Consider the following 17,360-nt stretch of genomic DNA (forward strand, 5'->3'; position numbering starts at 1 on the left):
TTAACCATGCAGTCAGAGCAGGAGCTTCAGCGGTGCGCAAGAGGAGGAAGGAGGAGAGTTTTGAATTTGATGACCCCTCTTCTCCTTCATTACCCTCTCCTGCCCTCTTGTCAGGGCAGTGTAAAGATGAAAGCAATGCGGCTTATGAGGTCCCCAGAAGACCTACACTGCAAACCTGTTCAGTAATTCAACATACTAGTTCCTTTGAAAAACAAGAATCCTTGTGCAATGAGAATCAAGGCACTGAGGCAACAAAAAACTCTCCGCCTCATGAAGAATATCAACTGGTGCCTCAGAAACAACCCCAACAACAATCAACAAAACTAGCAACTCGAAAACTGGTCCGCCAACACAATGTGCAAGTTCCAGAAATACTGGTGACAGAAGATTCCAACATGAGCACAGAGTCTTCAATAGAGCCAATCTCCATAGCGAAGCATTCAGAGAAACCTGATGAATTTCAGTGGCCACAGAGAAGCTCCTCTCTGGCGCAGCTCCCTATTGAAAAGCTTCCTCCAAAGAAGAAGCGCTTACGTCTAGCTGAGGCTGCCCAGTCCTCAGGGGAATCCAGTTTTGACTCTATATCTCTGCCCCGTAGCCCTAGTCAGGACAGTAGTGCATCTTATGCATCCAGTCGCTCCACATCCTTTGAGGAATCAAATAGACCAGACATGGAGATAGCAACATCATCACCATTGAGGAGATCAAGAGCTCCTCACATGCTAACGGTGCCTGGAGTGCACCAGCACAGAGAGATGAGGCGCTCCGCATCTGAGCAGGCACCTCATGACCCACAACCAAGTGTCCTAATGGCTGAGACCCGCAGTAAGTCTTTTGACTACAGTTGTCTGTCCCCTGAGCGCTCTGCAATTGGCTGGAGGGAACGAAGAAAATGTCTCCTTATGAGACATACTGCTATTAGAGATCCAGATGAGGAGGAGGAGGACCAGTGTACCATTCCGAGCCATACTCCTGAACATGTCACAACTACCACATCTTCTCAAGCAAGTCCAACGTCTGTTTGCTGCAATAGGTCCTCTACTTCTCCTTTATCAGGTGACACCATCCTGCGTAATCCAGTTAGATCACAATGCAAAGAGATATTCTCTCAGTGGAAACTTAGTCAAAATATTCAGTTAACAGGCAGCACAGAACTCGCACTTAGTCATGGTCCAGCTGTAGATCCTGTAAAGGAGGAGGCCTCACGCATCCATACAGGACAGCCCCCTCCTCAAGCACCACAGTCCCTATGCTACACATGGACCATCAGGGGCAGCCAGAGCTCGCTACCTTCCCATGTCTACAGGGCTGAAGCTAGAGATTCCCTTACGACATGATGATTATTCAGACATTCAAGTAAGTCACTCTCACATCCAACAGTCTGCCCCCCATATCACTTCCAGTCTGGAGTTACTGAGGCCGGTCACATCTCCGTCAGTAGCAGTGCGTCTCCAAACAGACACCCTCACCCCAGCATGTGCCATATACACCACATTGTCTCAGTCCACTTCCCCTAGGCCCCAGGAGGCGGTTGATGCAGTTTCACACAATGTGGGTATCTCAACACCTGAATACAGAAACCACAGGAACATAAGTCCAGACTTTGAGTCATGGTCTGATGATAGCCTAAGGTTATCAGGCTCAGGGGGCAACAAACGCATGCTTTCCCCTTCAAACAGCATAGAACTCCCCCCTGAGTCACAACAGCAGCAGAAGCGAGTAAAAGAGGAGGTAGAGAGGGAAGTGGGATGTTTTGACAAGGCATCAGTAGACCCATCCAATCAGGAACTCAAACGGGAGAATCTTGCAGATGTTTGTGCTCCCATCACACACGTTGGACCTTCATTCCCCAGTCTGCTGTCCAGCACCTGTAATAGCTGGTGCTATTTGAACTACATTAAACCAAACCCTTCTACTCTGGATGAACAGAAGCCCTCAGTGTATTCATCGTGGTCCACTAGCAGCTATGACCCCAACCCACCTGGCCTCTCCAGCAAGACAGCTCTCTCTCTTCTGCACTGTAAGCAGAGGCTCAGTCCCTCCATCTACACTATATCCCCCATGTCAGTCAGGACAACTGATACAATGGAGCAGGAGGACAACAAAAGACCATGCTCCACTGAGGTAATTACAGCACTAATCACTGATTACAATTGTCTGTTAATCTGTATCATAATTAATTATTAGACTGATAAAAATGTAGGACATGAAGACTGGGAGAGGATACATGACATGTATGACCCCCACTGTTATTGTGTTTAACAAAGTTAAGTAATCTGTTATTGTGTTTAACAAAGTTAAGGTTAGCATAGCGTCTATACGTTTTCCTCTGTTGAACTAAGTGTAAAGGGTTAGGTTAGCATTGTACAATTGTGTCTTTGTAATTTTTAAGGTAGCCTTAATCCCTAACAATTCACCAACAACTTTTTGTTTGTGTTTGTTTGTTTGACAGAAATACATTTGCTGATGGGTGTGATAAAATCAATCAGTCATGACACATTTTTTTTAAATGTGCTTTTACAAATGCTATTAAATACAATGTTGAATGAGAATTCCCAATTTTTGTCTCCCTGGGCATGCTGGAGCAGAATTGGTGAATTTGCCCATGTCTTTTTCGAGTGTAGGTCTACAACAGCCAGTCATACTGCAGAGACCGTGAGGGAACGAGGAACGGACAGCCGTCAGCAGATGACAACAGATCAAATAGAGAAGAAGTGAAGGAGGAACAGAAGGAGGAGGAAGTCCAGTCAAACTCCAGAAATAAACAACCTCCTGAAGTTTGGATTTCTGATCAGGGGTGAGTGTGACCTTCTGACAGGTTAGCGCTATATAAGAGGAAATTAACTTAACATTAATTTTGTTGGTGACATACAGTATTGCCTATATTTATATTGATATCCATCATTACTTACAGTGTTAAAGGCTTGCGTCACATAGTGTGGTATGTTTTGGAAACTGTTGTCTGTCCACCATGTTGGAGAGGCCAAGGGTTGGCTGTCTGCACCAACAGAGCCCGTCTGTTGAGGGGCTGAAGCCAGGAAACTACCTAGCTTCCTCTGCTCCTGCAGAGATTCATTTATACAAACCATCACAGCCATTCACGTGGAGCGACAGCTTGTTTCATTCTCTCACACTTACACCAGTGAAATGAGTAGACCATCTACACATGGACATGTACATATAGTATTAGCTATATAGGAAGCCTGCCATATGGAATTGTAGTGGGCAGAAAAACAGAATAATTACATTAAAAGAAAAGTACTGGTGTCTAGAAATGTTATTAATGTGAAGCAGAAAACATTAAAAACTATCCATCACAAGTTCCCACGAGTGACAACAAATGTCTTGTTTTGTCCAGAATCCAAAAATATTACATTTACTACAGAGTAACACAAGGAAAAGCAGAAAACTCTCACATTATAGAATATGGAGTTATCAAATGTTTGGCATTTCTGTTTGAAACATTTTCTGAACAATGATTATGACTTATTAAAATAATTGGTCACTTCTGTTGATTGACTAAGAGATTAATCAACAAATTGTTGCATCTCGAGTTGTCATGTTAACATTTGTGGCAGAGCTATATATGATATTGGATTTTGTTGCCCTGGTTTAAGCTCAGGCTTTCAAGTATTATTTTGCCATTAGGCTCATCAGGCCACTGTAGGTGGCTCTAGGTGGTAAACTCAAACTCCTAGATCCCACTGTTTATTATTAATGAAAATTTAACTAGATGAACACTGTTTGACTAAAATATAGTGTATATGTAATAAAGTGTTTTTTTTTAATGTCATGCCATAGAAAATATCCTTTTCTGATTGGTTGGCAGGTGTCTATTTCAATTGTACATCATCCCCCGCTGTTATTTGAATAAAATCGTAAGACAACAGTCAGAATTTAGAAAGAAGTCAATTAACTTTATGTTAAAAAGATTCATACTCACATTTTACAGAATCTCTAAAATATAGCATGCAAACATGCAAGGTTTGAATCTGGACACAGTTCTGTTATTTATTTGTTTTAATTGTAGCACAGACATGTCTTCTTCTCAAATTAATTTTTAGTGAAGTTAAACCAGACATGCTCAGTACTTTTGATAACCATCAGAAATAAACACTGCAGTGAGGCAATGCAGGAGGGTGCAGAGAGGTGCCATCTGTGTGTCTCTTTTTGGTTTAGGAGTGTGTCTGTGAACAAATCCCTGTTGTGACTCATGTTGACGCTCATCACAGCCTTCCTAAAAGAGTGAGTCATCCTCACGCCTGCTCGCTTTCTCCTTCTCCGTCTGTTCAGTCTGTCTGAGCCACAAAAAGACAAAAGTGAGGCAGAGAGGTAGTTGAACATTGGCATTTTTTTATTGCTGGCATGGGGGAGGAAAGGGCACATAGACTAGAATTTTGGTGTGAATGGGTCTTGCAAGAACAGCCTGTGAATATAGCTGCTTTATACTGTAGGAGTGTAGTGTACAGACATGGTGGCAAAGTGTTTCTCTTTCATTAACTTGAAAGTTTTTTGAGACTGTAAAAGCCACCGTTTATGATACCTGCAGAGTTTATCCAGCCGTGAAGCCTGTAGTGAAAATAGCAGAAAAAACAGCCGATTATAATCAGAATGATTGTTTGTCGTAGGAATGTGTTTTCATTTTCAGTGTTTTTTCATGCTTATTTGGAGCAGCAGCTGGTCTGGGCCAGGGTTTCCCTCCCTCTCTGAGCTGTTTTTATTGGCTAGCTGCAGCAAACCCCGGACCTTGGGCCACATCGTAGGCTCCCCCTTGTTTGGACTCAGTGGTGGTGTGAGCTGTGATGGGGTTATAAGGCAGTGGGGGTGGGGGGCGGGGGGGGTCTGGTTTTGGCTTATGAAAGCAGCTCTGTTGAAGCTGAAGTGGGTGCCTCGCTGAGAGCCCCTCAGTGTACATGCAGGGTTGGACCCCAGGCCCAGCTGCCACAGTGTGAGCTCACTGTGTAGTAAAGGCCAAACAGATAGCGTACTTTCCCTGGATAAATACAGGCACTAAAAAGCTGCTTACAGGTGCTAAAGGGCCTGTTGCCTGTCTGTCAGCTCCAGTTACTCTCATATTGATTGTCACCATCATCCTAAGAGGAGCAGCATCAGTAGACAGCTGACAGGGAAACACTCTGAGGACCAAACTGAAACTTCTCTCTCTCTCTCTACACCTATAGATCAAATGAGAAGTATGGTGGAGGTGGAGGGAAGTGCCAATGTGAGGATTGTGGATTCCACCATAACAACACCAGTGTGCTGCAAAAGTGCACCGACTGCTCCACAGAATCCCCTCCATGTAACATCACTTTCAAAGCTACGGGTAAGGATAGTCAATGAAAAATACCAAAATAGTACTGTGATGCTTCTGTTCCATCAATATCTCAGTGTCTCCTTTTTTATAGGGAGCCTCACTGAACACCTGAGATCTAAGCCCCATGGAAAAGAAACCTGTTGTTACCCAGATGACACAGATGAAGGTATGCTCTATTGTTTATCTTTGTGACTTGTGCTACAGAAGTTGTTTCATTTTCTACTAACCCAGTCCCACTGCTAATGTTTGGATTGACCAGAACTTTTCTGCCATTGAATATCTAAGTTCAGCTGACTGAAGATTAATGTCTTGTGCCTACATCTAATCAAACATCTAAGCAATTTCACAATATAACATAAATCATGAAGGATGGAGCTGGAGGAAAATGAGGCTTCCCTCTACAACATCAAAATTGTTGACCACTAATAGCTAATTAGTTCAGTTCTCCTGCACAGCTCTGGGATCAGCTAGTCATATTACTGTTCTAATGTGTTGGGATTTGTTTTTTATTGCATGTTTATAACAATATGAAAATACATGTTAGCAGAGTATATATTCATCCAACACATAGACAGGAGATACTTTTTATTTTAGTTACACTATTATTCACAGTCTATGACAGGGGCTTTTCGTTGGAAAACAAGCTGATTATTCAAACTTACATTAGTGATAAAGTATATTGTGTGTTTCATATTTTGTGAAAAGTGTTTGTTTAGTCACAATTTGCGAAGAGAGCAAATAATGTTAATAACCTGCATCATCACAGTGATTGGTAAAGCATCAGAGTTTCACCAGAAGAAACAGTTACTGCAGCATACAGTAAGAACGATCAGGACTGAGACTTTCTACTGCCAGGAGTTAAGAGATAAAACCAGAAAGGGAACAAGCAAAAACATAGGGAGGCAGTATAGGGTTTATAAACTTAGGCTTTCATTTATTGGTTAAAGATAAATGGTTACTTATTGGTGACCTCTCATAATCAAACCCACCGCTGTAAGCTGAACTGCATGGATTTTCTTGTTTGGAGACTTTGAATAGTGAACAGTGCACTAATTCTGTCGACATACATAATTTGTCACGCTGTTTGAACTTCAATGTTTCACATTTGTTTGAAGAGAAATGTAAACATTGGTCAGCAGCATATCAAGATCGTGGGCGTATGAGTTGTAGGATGGAGGACTTGTAGGAGAGGGTTTGACATGCGAAACATGGGAGAGGCTCACATGTGTTACACCCAGGGAAAAAATGTACTCAGCTGGTAGTATGAGGCCACAGCAAAGCTCACTCATGCCTGTACAGTTTGATTTTATTTCCTGGACGTTAGCACACATTGGTGCGATTTTAATAACACAACATGACATTTCAGTCAGAATTTATGACTGACAGGGTATTAACAAAAACAGACCAAATAAGGAAGGTGTTTCACTTGTATGTGCTGTAGATGACTGGCCAATATCAGACCAGTAGAGTTCATATTAAGTTGTTCTGGCTAAAAAATGAAGTTTGGTTGGTAGAGTGAGAAAAGCAAATGTGTTAAAGTGGATTTTTCCTGTCCTAGGAGTCTGTGAAGACCCATCAGTTCACCCAGATAAACAGAGGGATCACCAGTTCTCTGACCTAGGGAAAGGTGGACATGATGAAGACAACAACACAAAGGACAAGAACGATAGACATGAAGACAACAGGTCCATCTCAGCTGACAGCTCTCACACCGCCTCCTGTGACAGTGAGAAACCTCATTCAGGAGGCCAGCCGATGGAGCCTGAACCCAGCCGGTCCCTCGCAGTCACCCCCAACGATTCGACCCAGAAGAACTCAGCCAGGACCAGGAGGGCCCTGTTTGCCCGCAGACGCCTCGACGCTTCGGCATCCTCCAGAGGCTCCCAATCTCCGAGCGCTCAGTCCCTGACTCCGCGGAGGGAGCCGTCTCCACCTCGTAGCCCATCGCCCAGACTTACCCAGTCCCCTGCTCCTCCTTCCTCCCTCTCCACATCTAGTTGTCATGTCCCCACCTCCCCACTGAGACCAGTCTCCCCTGTTAGAGGTCTCTCTCCTATAATAGTCCAGTCCCATGGATTTGATTTCTCTGGGCCTCTGGGCTCCCTCGCAGACACCTCTGCTCAGTGTCAAACCTGTCTTCACCCAAGGGACCGACAGTCTACAGCAAGACTGGTGAGTCACTTTAGCCTGTGCTTGAAACACATGGTGACATAACATCTGTTTACAGCATTTTGATTAATACTCTACAAATGACAGCCATTGTTTTTTTATTTATTTGTATTATAGTCTGGATTTTGCTGTGTTTATGTTGTGTGTATAATTAACGCTGGTCAAAACGTGGATTTTGTTCAAACCACAGTCTTCACTCACCTGTGACTTGATCCATCTCTGTTAGTTTAGCCTACAGTTTTAAATAAATCAGCTTTTGGCGTACAAAGCTAATCTTGTGTGGCTCAGTTAAATCCCAGTAAGTCAACATCTAGAACAAATATAGATAGGCTGGTACATATGAGGTTATTTTAAAGTCGCACATTTATTGGAAAAGGAAGGAAAGGCAACTCTCTTGTTTTATATCACTCAAACCGAGCCTGCAGCTCCCAGCCTTAAAATAATGCAGGAGAGCTCCCAAATAGACACAACATGTTTTCCCTGGGCAGCCGCTGATAAAATGAGAAGCAGGCCGATCGTTAAATACCAAAGATTGGAACCACATGTCGACGACGAAAACAACATGGGTGAATATCTCAGTTCCCCATAATAAAATAAAATAAAAAAACACGTCTACTCCAAACTTGTGGTTATGTTATGGTGTAACCTCACCACTTCCTCTTCACACTAATATAGGTCTCATAGGTGTAGATACTAATTCACATTCTCCACAGGACTGTTTTTCACATCTTCACACATAGACATTCTGTTCACATTAGCTACATCTGTAAACTGGGTGTATTTGGTGAGGGAAGTCATTTTTAAATGCCTAAATATTTGATGGGTACATGTATGACCTTCTGTAAACCCACTGCTGTTAATGAGAAAAGTACAACACTTGACTCTCTTTTTGTCCCTCTTCCTATATTTTTGATAATTGAGATTTGATTATTAATATTATTTTTTTATTAGTATTATTAATACTGTAATTTCAACTGTAAAATTTCCCACTCTGTACATATCTTTGATAAACAAATATAATGGATTTTTTAAAATCAAAAAATGTTAAATTTTATTTATGTTAAAACATTATTATCAGATTTTTTTAATATTATTAAATATTTGATAAATATTTATTATTAAATATAATAACAAATATTTATATTGGTATCAGCTTCAAAAATTCAGTATAGATCAGGAACTTATTGATTCATTACTTTCAAATATTAACGACCTGTAAAGTGAGACTTTGTGAAGAAACAACGCAGTCTTTCTTTTCAGAATTTAAACTCGAGTTAACTAAATGAGCACTTGATTGTTTTGCTGCTACAAATTTACTTGGTCTGGTATGACCAAGTACCATACTGGCACTGGTCATGTTAGCTAATGTTAGTTAACTCTAGATAGGTACAACTGACTTTACGACTAAAACTTTATCGTATCCTCAGGTGAGGATCTTCACATCATGTGTGGTCCCATTTTTTCCCCCAAGCTGGATAAAAATGAGCCTTGCTAACTTACACATGTAGACTTCCAAGAAAAATCTGATAATCATTATTAGATTCTCTAGGAAGTCCACTGAAAGTGCACTTGAGGCCCCATGTGGACTAAATTTTGAATCTGGACAGCCCTCTGCACTCGCGGACTTCCCAGGAATGTGCCCATTACTTCACCAAAGTCTGCGAGTGCGGGAAAGTCCAGACATTTGGATTCAACCACGTTACCTCACCAGGAAACATGTTTGTTGTTTCCTTCTGTGGTATCTTTCCACTTGCTCTCAGGCAGTTTGACTCATAATAATGTCTGTAAAGAGTCCACAAAGCAGTGTATCACTGTGCTCTGTGGTTGTTTCACTCAGCATCACTGCTGTCACAGGGACCTGGAGTACACCTGTACATTACTGCAGCAAGGCGGTAATGTAGCAAAATTTGCACAGTCTCACTCAGTTCAGGGATAAATGCAGTGCCTGGACCTCCAATCAATGCACAAACATGCTAAAAATCATTGATGTAATATCCAATATGTGCTTTATTGCATTAGACTGAGGCGTTTTAACCTTCAGAGATAAAAATGTCTTTTGCTGCTGGTCAGTAACTCATAGCACTGCTCCAGAGCACAGCTTTTATAAGATGTTTTCTCAGCACTGAGGCCAAGTAATAGTTGAGTCATTGCTATTGATGTACAACATTAACAGTTGTTAATCATTTAAATCTGCTTCTCTAGCATCCTGTCTCTGCTGTATCCTGCTTAAGTTTCTGGTGTAGTGACTTGACTTCCCCAGAAGAACCATTCACATTTCATTTTGTATTGTGTTGCAGTCTGTGGATGAGGTTGGTCTGACCCATATCACTCCACATCCCACGCGGCTTCGGGGAGCCCACAACCTCCTGAGTCACCTCCCTCTGCACTCCCAGCAGCCAAGCAGGGCCCCGAGCCTTCTTATTCCCATTGGGGGGATTCACATGATTCAGCCCAGGTCCCCCCTCCCTCTCTACAGCCTGGTGTGCAGCCCTACAACAGCCACAGCTAACCCCACGGGTGCAGGGACATCCTGGAGACCGAGCAACGCTTTGAAGGGGAGGTTCTCCCTGCTGCAGCGGCAAGATACTCTCAAAGAGATGTCGCCCAGCAGCCGAGCCAGCCCGACGGGCCCCGAGACATCAGGGGAGACGTCCCCCGACTCTCTGTCTCACAGAAAGAGTCGGGGATGCTTCAGCATTCCAGCAACATTCGAGTCCCAGGACAGAGGCGACGCACCCAGAGGAGAGCACAGACACACATGTTACGGAGAGGTGTGTTTACCCTGAGACCACCCAAGGCCAAAAAAAGACTCCTCCCTCCCACACACAGCTCTGATATGAGGGAGAGTCTGAAGGGATAGTGCAAAAGACTGAAAACCAGAGTCTGCGTGTGAAAATCCGACACCACATTCTGGTTTAGACTTCGAGGACATGAGGCAAGAGCACTTGAGCACCGCTTTTGAATGACGCTATTATGTAATTATATGAATAATATATATAGACACTATGTTAGATATGCAGTATGTTTTGTAAATCTTTTTTTACCCTCTTGTTTGATGTCATCGGTGTTAATTTATTTATGTGCTATTATGCAAATTCTGTACTATATGCAAAAGCAGCTGGAATGAAAATAGACAAAGTTTTAGTCATTTTCCCTATTAACCCCTTTGACAGCTCTAATATACTATTGCTGTGTTAATGTACTGTATTACCAAAATGGATATAGAAAGGTACTACAAATATTTATTCACCCCAACCAGTATTTTGAAGTGCAATTTTACGTCAAGATTGTGGTTTGAAATGTCATTCTTAAAGGCTGTGATTATTCTTCTTATTATTTGTCAGGTTTTTTTGGTTGTTGTTGTTGTCGTCTTTGTTTGTGTTTGAAGAAGCAGGGTTACGATCACCTCCTTTTCTAAGATCATTAAGAAAAGAAGTTTCAGATCAAGACATTTGGAGTGCACTGACAAATGATTTGATATCCAGAGGAAACCTGTTTCACGTACATGGTAGCTACGGTGCAGTTTTTTTCATAAACAGATACATGTATTTTTGTGTTGTTGCTTTTATAAATGATACAATCACTGTCATTTTCATGTTTACCATTAAACTTCTCATTTTTACAGATTTATATTAAAACTGTGGAGCGTGTGTGGTTTTTGACTGATGCATTTTACACAAGGTGCAGCCACATTTCAAACTGAGACATTACAGTATGGAAATTGTGAGATTTGAATGTCCAACAAAATAGAATGGAGGTGAATGGGATTTGTTCAAAGCACTGAGAAATGACACTTAAATTCAACAGCAGTGTGTCTTTCAAGACATTATGTCCGTGTCTCACAAAGCAGGATTAGAGGGCTAGACTAGACAGCTACCTTTGGACTTGACCCTGGCTACTCAGTCTCGCAAAAATAGCTCAAGTTAGCGCTGAGATCACTTGCCATGGTAACTAACACTGCAATGAAAAGTCTGTCTTGAATTAGCCTAAAAAACTGAATCAGGATTAAAATAATTCAGAATGCGGAGTGAATTCAGGTTTATTTCATAATGTTGAAATACAGACCCAAGACATCTGTCACTGATCACATCTATTAACAGTGATGAGAACCAACATGTTAACAACAGAACTGCTGTTCACTTCCACAGAGCCCCATATACTACACATATCACATGAAAGAGTAAAGCAAGAGCTAACACAACCACCGTTTAAAGCCTGCTGTGAACCAGTGGTGAGTTTAGACTGATTGACATGAGTCTGACACAAGAGATGAACTCAACCAGGGTTCAGGTTCTGCATGTGATCTTTGTATAATAAGTACAGAGAATTAATTGAGGTATTCATGTAGCTGTAAGATGCAACATACCTTCAAACAACAGGATCCTGGTCAGGTGATTTATTTTATAGGCAGAATATAATATTATCAGCATTTTGTGGAAACTAAAGTTCTGGTAACATAATAACTTCCATATGGTGGCATTACTGATTTTATAACCTCAGACTGGCTGTGCCTTGTCTGTCCCTCTCATTTTATTTAGATGATATTTAGGAGACAACCCATGGTGAAAATGTTTCTTGAGGCTACAACTGTCAGTTTTATATTAGCTTCATTTTAATTTCATTATATTTAAATTCATATATTTGACATATTTGACAAGATAAGACTGAGAGAGATCTGACCTCGGATTTTAATTACCCGGTAAGTGCTGTAGCTCTAGAATTACTTTCAGCTATTTCTGTTGCTGCTCTTTATATTCTAAAGTTGTGTTAGTGTTTGCTTAGTGTTTGTAATCTTTACAGTAATGCATCATTCCCTTTGACTGCTGCAATGAACAAATTTCCAATGGGAATCAATAATTTCATTGTGTTCTGGCTCTGCATATGATATTTGAAGCCCTGCCCTGGTCAGACGTCTAGATAAATTGCTAAAACTTAGAATTCAATTCAATTCCAGGTAGAGCAAATAATTTAGAAAACCCTCTATGTTGATGGATGTAGCACCACCCTGTGGCTGTGGTAAGCTCATGTTTAATATGGAGATATTGTTTCCAATCCTGAAAACAGTCTTTTTTATTTAAAACCCATTTCTTTTATTTTGTTATATTTATTGTCATGTATTTTGTACATGTGATAACTGGCATTTGATCATCCTATTGTCCTCTGTGCTGCCATGATGGCAGCTCCTCTTTGTTCCCCAGCGCTGAAGATGGCCCATGTAACCACTGGGTGGCAGGAGAAAGCAACTTAAATGTCCGTACAGTCTCAGGCTGCCTGACTGAAAATAATGACGTCATACATTGAAGGTACTGGACTTCGTACTGAAACCTTCTTCTGTACTAATTTATTCAGGAAACAACACACACACTGCTGGAATAAATCACATAGAGTGGGTGTAGGGAGAAGGAGGGAGTTTATTGTGTATTTTTATAGTTATATTTTGAGTAATAGAAACCACAGACAACAAAGGTGTGGAAAGAAAAAAGAATGAGGTTGATATCCACAGCTGTGATTCATGTTAAATGTCAGGGGTTCCATAGTAACAGAAATAAAAAGTGGCTAAAAAATTCCTTTGTAATTGTGTGATAATATAATTAAAACAAATTATTAACCAGATAACATATTTTCCAGAGGAGGAGAGTGATAAGGTTCTGTAGAAAAGGGGACTCATGATGGGAAAGGTAGGGGGGTTTCTTTCTCTGAGAACAATATGAAACAATCACGAAGCAGCAGGGGGCTTCTGACAGAGCAAAGTGACTCAGCAGTACCCATAACATTTGAGAGGCTGCAACAAATATCCTTGACCTCCATTCCATGGCAGCAACAAATGAAATACCAGAATATTATATATATATATATATATAGAATATTGTATGTGGCCCTGTCATTGTCATATTGATAATGAAGACAATGATCTGTAAGTACATAGGCTCAAGATGATATTTTCTACAGAGAAGATCCTTGAAATTCTCATAGACATCATCACTTTTAAACTGAGGTTCTGTCAGCATTTTATCAAGTGAGACAAATTCAAGAGGCTGATTTTTTCCCCTCAGTTTTCTTATTTAGTTTCTCCCAGACTAAAAATATAACAACCCCCAAAATATGACTAAATGATGCATCATTTTCATTTTGTTTTCTCTGTACTATTTTTACAATGATGACATTACGCCTCTTGTTTCTATTTGAACATGATGTGAGTCAAGCTGAAGTTCATGGCCGTATATACAGACAGTATCTTCTCAGAGAGACTTATCATTTGGATGTTTTTCTATATAGAGCTGAAATGATCAGTAGATGAATCTATTGTCTGATCAGCAGCTATTTTCATTTGATTTGAACAGATTTATTGTTTCTGTCACTTTTAATGAAAAATACCAAACTCTTCGCCCAGATGTGAGGATTTACTCCTCGTCCATGTTTTAATCAAAACCAAATTAATATTTCTGGATTTTAGACAAAACAAGACGTATGAAGACTTCACCTTGATCTCTAAGAAGCAGTGATGGGCATGTCTCACTATTCTTTGACAGTACATGGACAATTTCATTCATTTGTTTAAGAGCTTATGGCTCATGAGTCATAGACGTCTGTTAGTGTGACAGCTCCAAACAGGTGGTCTGCAAATATGGAAATAAATGAACAGACTACGCATATGAATCATTTTGAAGTAAAATGTACTGTTTTCTTCTTGTATACAGATAATCATTTATTTGAGCAATTTATTTATTTGTGGATCCAGTCAGTCCTGCTGAGAGACGTAAGATGCACTTCCTGGTAATCTAAAGTTATTGGTTTTAAACTTGTTGTTTTAATGAGAGATAGGTGCTTCGTGTTATTTCCAGGGCTTCTGGCCATACCGCGTGGTCCTACTCAGCAAATCATGTGACCTTGGTCAAGGTCAAGAATGAATCTCTATGCTCAGGTTTTACTGAACATGAATGGTGCAATAAAACATATATGTTTGAAGGAACATGACTCAGAGCTTCCATCAGCTATGTTCCTGTTTTAACTGGTCTAACTGGTATGGACCCTAATGACTGGTGGCTGCAGACAGGTGTAGCAGACACCCCCATCACTCATGTCAAGTACACAGACTGAGAGTCAGTCTCAGTAGAGTTAGTTATATAGTTTCAGCCTGTGTATGTGATGTGCTGGTGGTGATGCTGCTATCAAAACATCCAACTACTCATACATATTCTTCACCTCGCTCACATCAGGGTCGTGTCTGTGTGAGGGTGAGTCACAGTTCTCTTCTCTTACATAAACTCCACTGACTACTGTCAAATTTACTTCCTGTCCCCTATGCATTTTTTTGTCCCTAGAAGGAAAAAGAATGGCACGGTGGTACATGCAGTCACATTCCTGACGGTGGTAATGATTGAAAATAGAGCTAAGACGATTGAGTCCAGCTGAGCTCATATAGAAAGTGAGCTGACGTTAACTGACAGTTCACTGAGTCATGTCAAGAAAACCTAGCTAGATACAACATTTAAATAGCCTAAATAAGACTTGGATTAGAACTGAAATTTATTTAGATGTAACTCTGCAGCCATCTTGGTCAGCATTGTTGACACCAGATCTTTTCCCCTAAGTGAGAGAAACTGTTGCTCTCAGAAATTCCTCATATATCCAACTCAGACAACTCAGAGGCTGAGCATGAGCTTTGTTTTGGTTCTAAACCATATGACATGAACATAGCATCAATTACTGTTACTATACCTGTCAAATCTTTTGTTCATGGCTCATCCACAGTTTACAGTGATAACAGTGACATGTTCTCTTGCAACACTCTGTCCCAGGACACACATAAACAGCCTTTTCATTTCTAGTCTGCGACCGATGTCAGATTATATCACAGCTGACGCTCAACTAGTGTAAGAATGATAACAAAAACAGGAGAAAAACCTGGTGTAATGCTCAAGTAACACCTTGGGTAACAAGTTTGGCTCACTGAGGTGTGGACTTTCCCAAATCCGGTAGCAGGACAGATGCTAGCATCCAGGTATAATCCAGGACAGACCTCCACACTGATTTGCTCGACATAAATGGGGATTTTATTTAATCTCTTTTATGTAAACTATAAGCCCACAAAATGTAGTTAGCTGATGATATGCCAACTCTTAGCCTTGAAAGTAATGCTGGTTCAGTTACTATTAAAGTTAGCGAGCAGCTAGTCCCTGAATGTGGAGACTTGTTTGTGTGCTATTGTGTCACAGCCCATATATGTTCAACCTCATTTTCTACGGATTCTGCGATCATGGCTCCGCTATTTGTTTGTCATCGCGCCATCTCACATTCCTCTGTCGCCCTCAGCAGCAGCCGGAAGTGGGAAATAGATAAGGGCACATTTTTTTTACACTGCAACTGCCTTGTCTGGAGAGAGCAGAGGGGGAAAAGGACAGAGAGAGGGAAGGGGAAATGAGGAGGAGGAGGGGGGGGGGTACCTTTAGATTGAACCCATTCCTCCAGTCTGCACCAATGAACAAATATTTGCTCTAGATAATTTTTTTTTCTTCACTGTAACAAATTATTGGTCAAATGCCAGTCTTTCTGCATTGTGACATCCTTTTGGCATTTCCCCCAGCCCTTAACCCCTTTAAACTGTGAACACACACTAACACACACACACACACAAATATGCAGGTTTCAGCAGTGTTTTTTCCTGTCTCTTTAGGTGTCTTCCTCTATCCTTTAGGTTCCTGCTGGAGCTCTGATCTAAAATTCCTTGACATTTGCAAGATTTTCCATTCTTTAGTCAAAGTTCTTCAATGACGTAAACAATTGTGCTCCTTCCTGTTTTTAACTGATACTTCTTTGTCTGGCTCCTACTTCAGTTAGACTCAGATACAATACAGTCTTTAATATACCCAAAAAATGACCAATTAAAATTTTATTAAAATCTTAATTTTAGGTACTTTTAACAATAAATAATAACATAAGGAATGATAATATAAATTATATATTAACATATATTGAGATGAAAATGTGAGTAATGTTGTTGATTCCATAAAAAGGAACCGAGACTGACCGAGCTCATAAGAAGCCTTTAAAGTAAGCAGAATGAAAACATGTCAGCCCAGGATGGTTTCTGTGAATATTTAAATAATATGTGAATATCACATTTGTCCTTTGCTTTGACTGCGTCTTTGAGTTTTGTAAGTCTCATTCCAGCTTCATCCTAATCCATTCATTCTTCCCTGTGGTGTCCTGTTATCAGATGCACATACTGTATTAGTTTCTGTTACTTCTACATGCCTGTGGATTTATGTTATATAATCCATTCTGATTATAGGAAGGAATACCTTAGGCTGTTTCTGTGACATACTGTAACTGTTTGCAGTCTGTGGGCATCCAGGCTGTGGTCAAATCCATGATGTGTGTTTTTGTCACTGGTAAGAGATAGTGTGTGTGTGGACTTGCACTATATGCATAGTGGCATGTGTGTGGGTAGCAGAGAGCTGATGTGGCAGGCGGCTGCATATCACTTTACGAAGGTCAAAGCATGTCACGCACTGAGATACTGTTTGTGTGACAGTGTAGGGGTGTGTGAGGCGATAGTGCCATGACCTCACCTTCGTGCAGGGGGGGGTGGGTTTGTGCTGATGGCTCTCCTTGACTTCATCATCCTTGTATCATCTGGGTGGCACATGCTGGTTCTATGATCTCTTCCTCTGCCGCCTCCAGCCTCATCCGTTCACCCAACGCCTCTGGAAAAAAAAAAAAAAGGAAAGAAAAACAGAAACATATATTGCCTCACATAACCTTCTGTTACTTCTGTGTGGTCAATAAAAGTATTCTGAAATCCTGATATCTTCATAACAGACTACAGCCCATCATTTTTAAGTCATTTTGCACTTATATGCAGTATATTCATAAT

The 17,360-nt window shown here is 40.9% G+C and overlaps 1 protein-coding gene across 1 annotated transcript; it reads left to right on the forward strand.

Annotated features, from left to right (window-relative positions):
* The first annotated feature begins 1,154 nt into the window (after window positions 1-1,154).
* LOC127143749 (transcription factor HIVEP3) lies at window positions 1,155-11,124 on the forward strand. Its single transcript, XM_051078944.1, has 6 exons — window positions 1,155-2,124; window positions 2,625-2,797; window positions 5,181-5,323; window positions 5,406-5,480; window positions 6,873-7,486; window positions 9,781-11,124. Exons 1-6 carry the CDS (start codon window positions 1,297-1,299, stop codon window positions 10,267-10,269), a joined length of 2,322 nt encoding a protein of 773 aa, XP_050934901.1. The 5' UTR covers window positions 1,155-1,296; the 3' UTR covers window positions 10,270-11,124.
* Window positions 11,125-17,360: the final 6,236 nt, after the last annotated feature.

Source organism: Lates calcarifer, linkage group LG3, assembly GCF_001640805.2.
Source record: "Lates calcarifer isolate ASB-BC8 linkage group LG3, TLL_Latcal_v3, whole genome shotgun sequence".
Classification (NCBI taxonomy): domain Eukaryota; kingdom Metazoa; phylum Chordata; class Actinopteri; family Centropomidae; genus Lates; species Lates calcarifer.

Coding starts and splice junctions, on each gene's coding strand:
- LOC127143749 (XM_051078944.1), top strand. CDS start 1,297: ATGTCTACAGGGCTGAAGCTAGAGATTCCCTTACGACATGATGATTAT. Junction 2,125..2,624: donor AAAGACCATGCTCCACTGAG/GTAATTACAGCA, acceptor TTTCGAGTGTAG/GTCTACAACAGCCAGTCATA. Junction 5,324..5,405: donor CATCACTTTCAAAGCTACGG/GTAAGGATAGTC, acceptor CCTTTTTTATAG/GGAGCCTCACTGAACACCTG.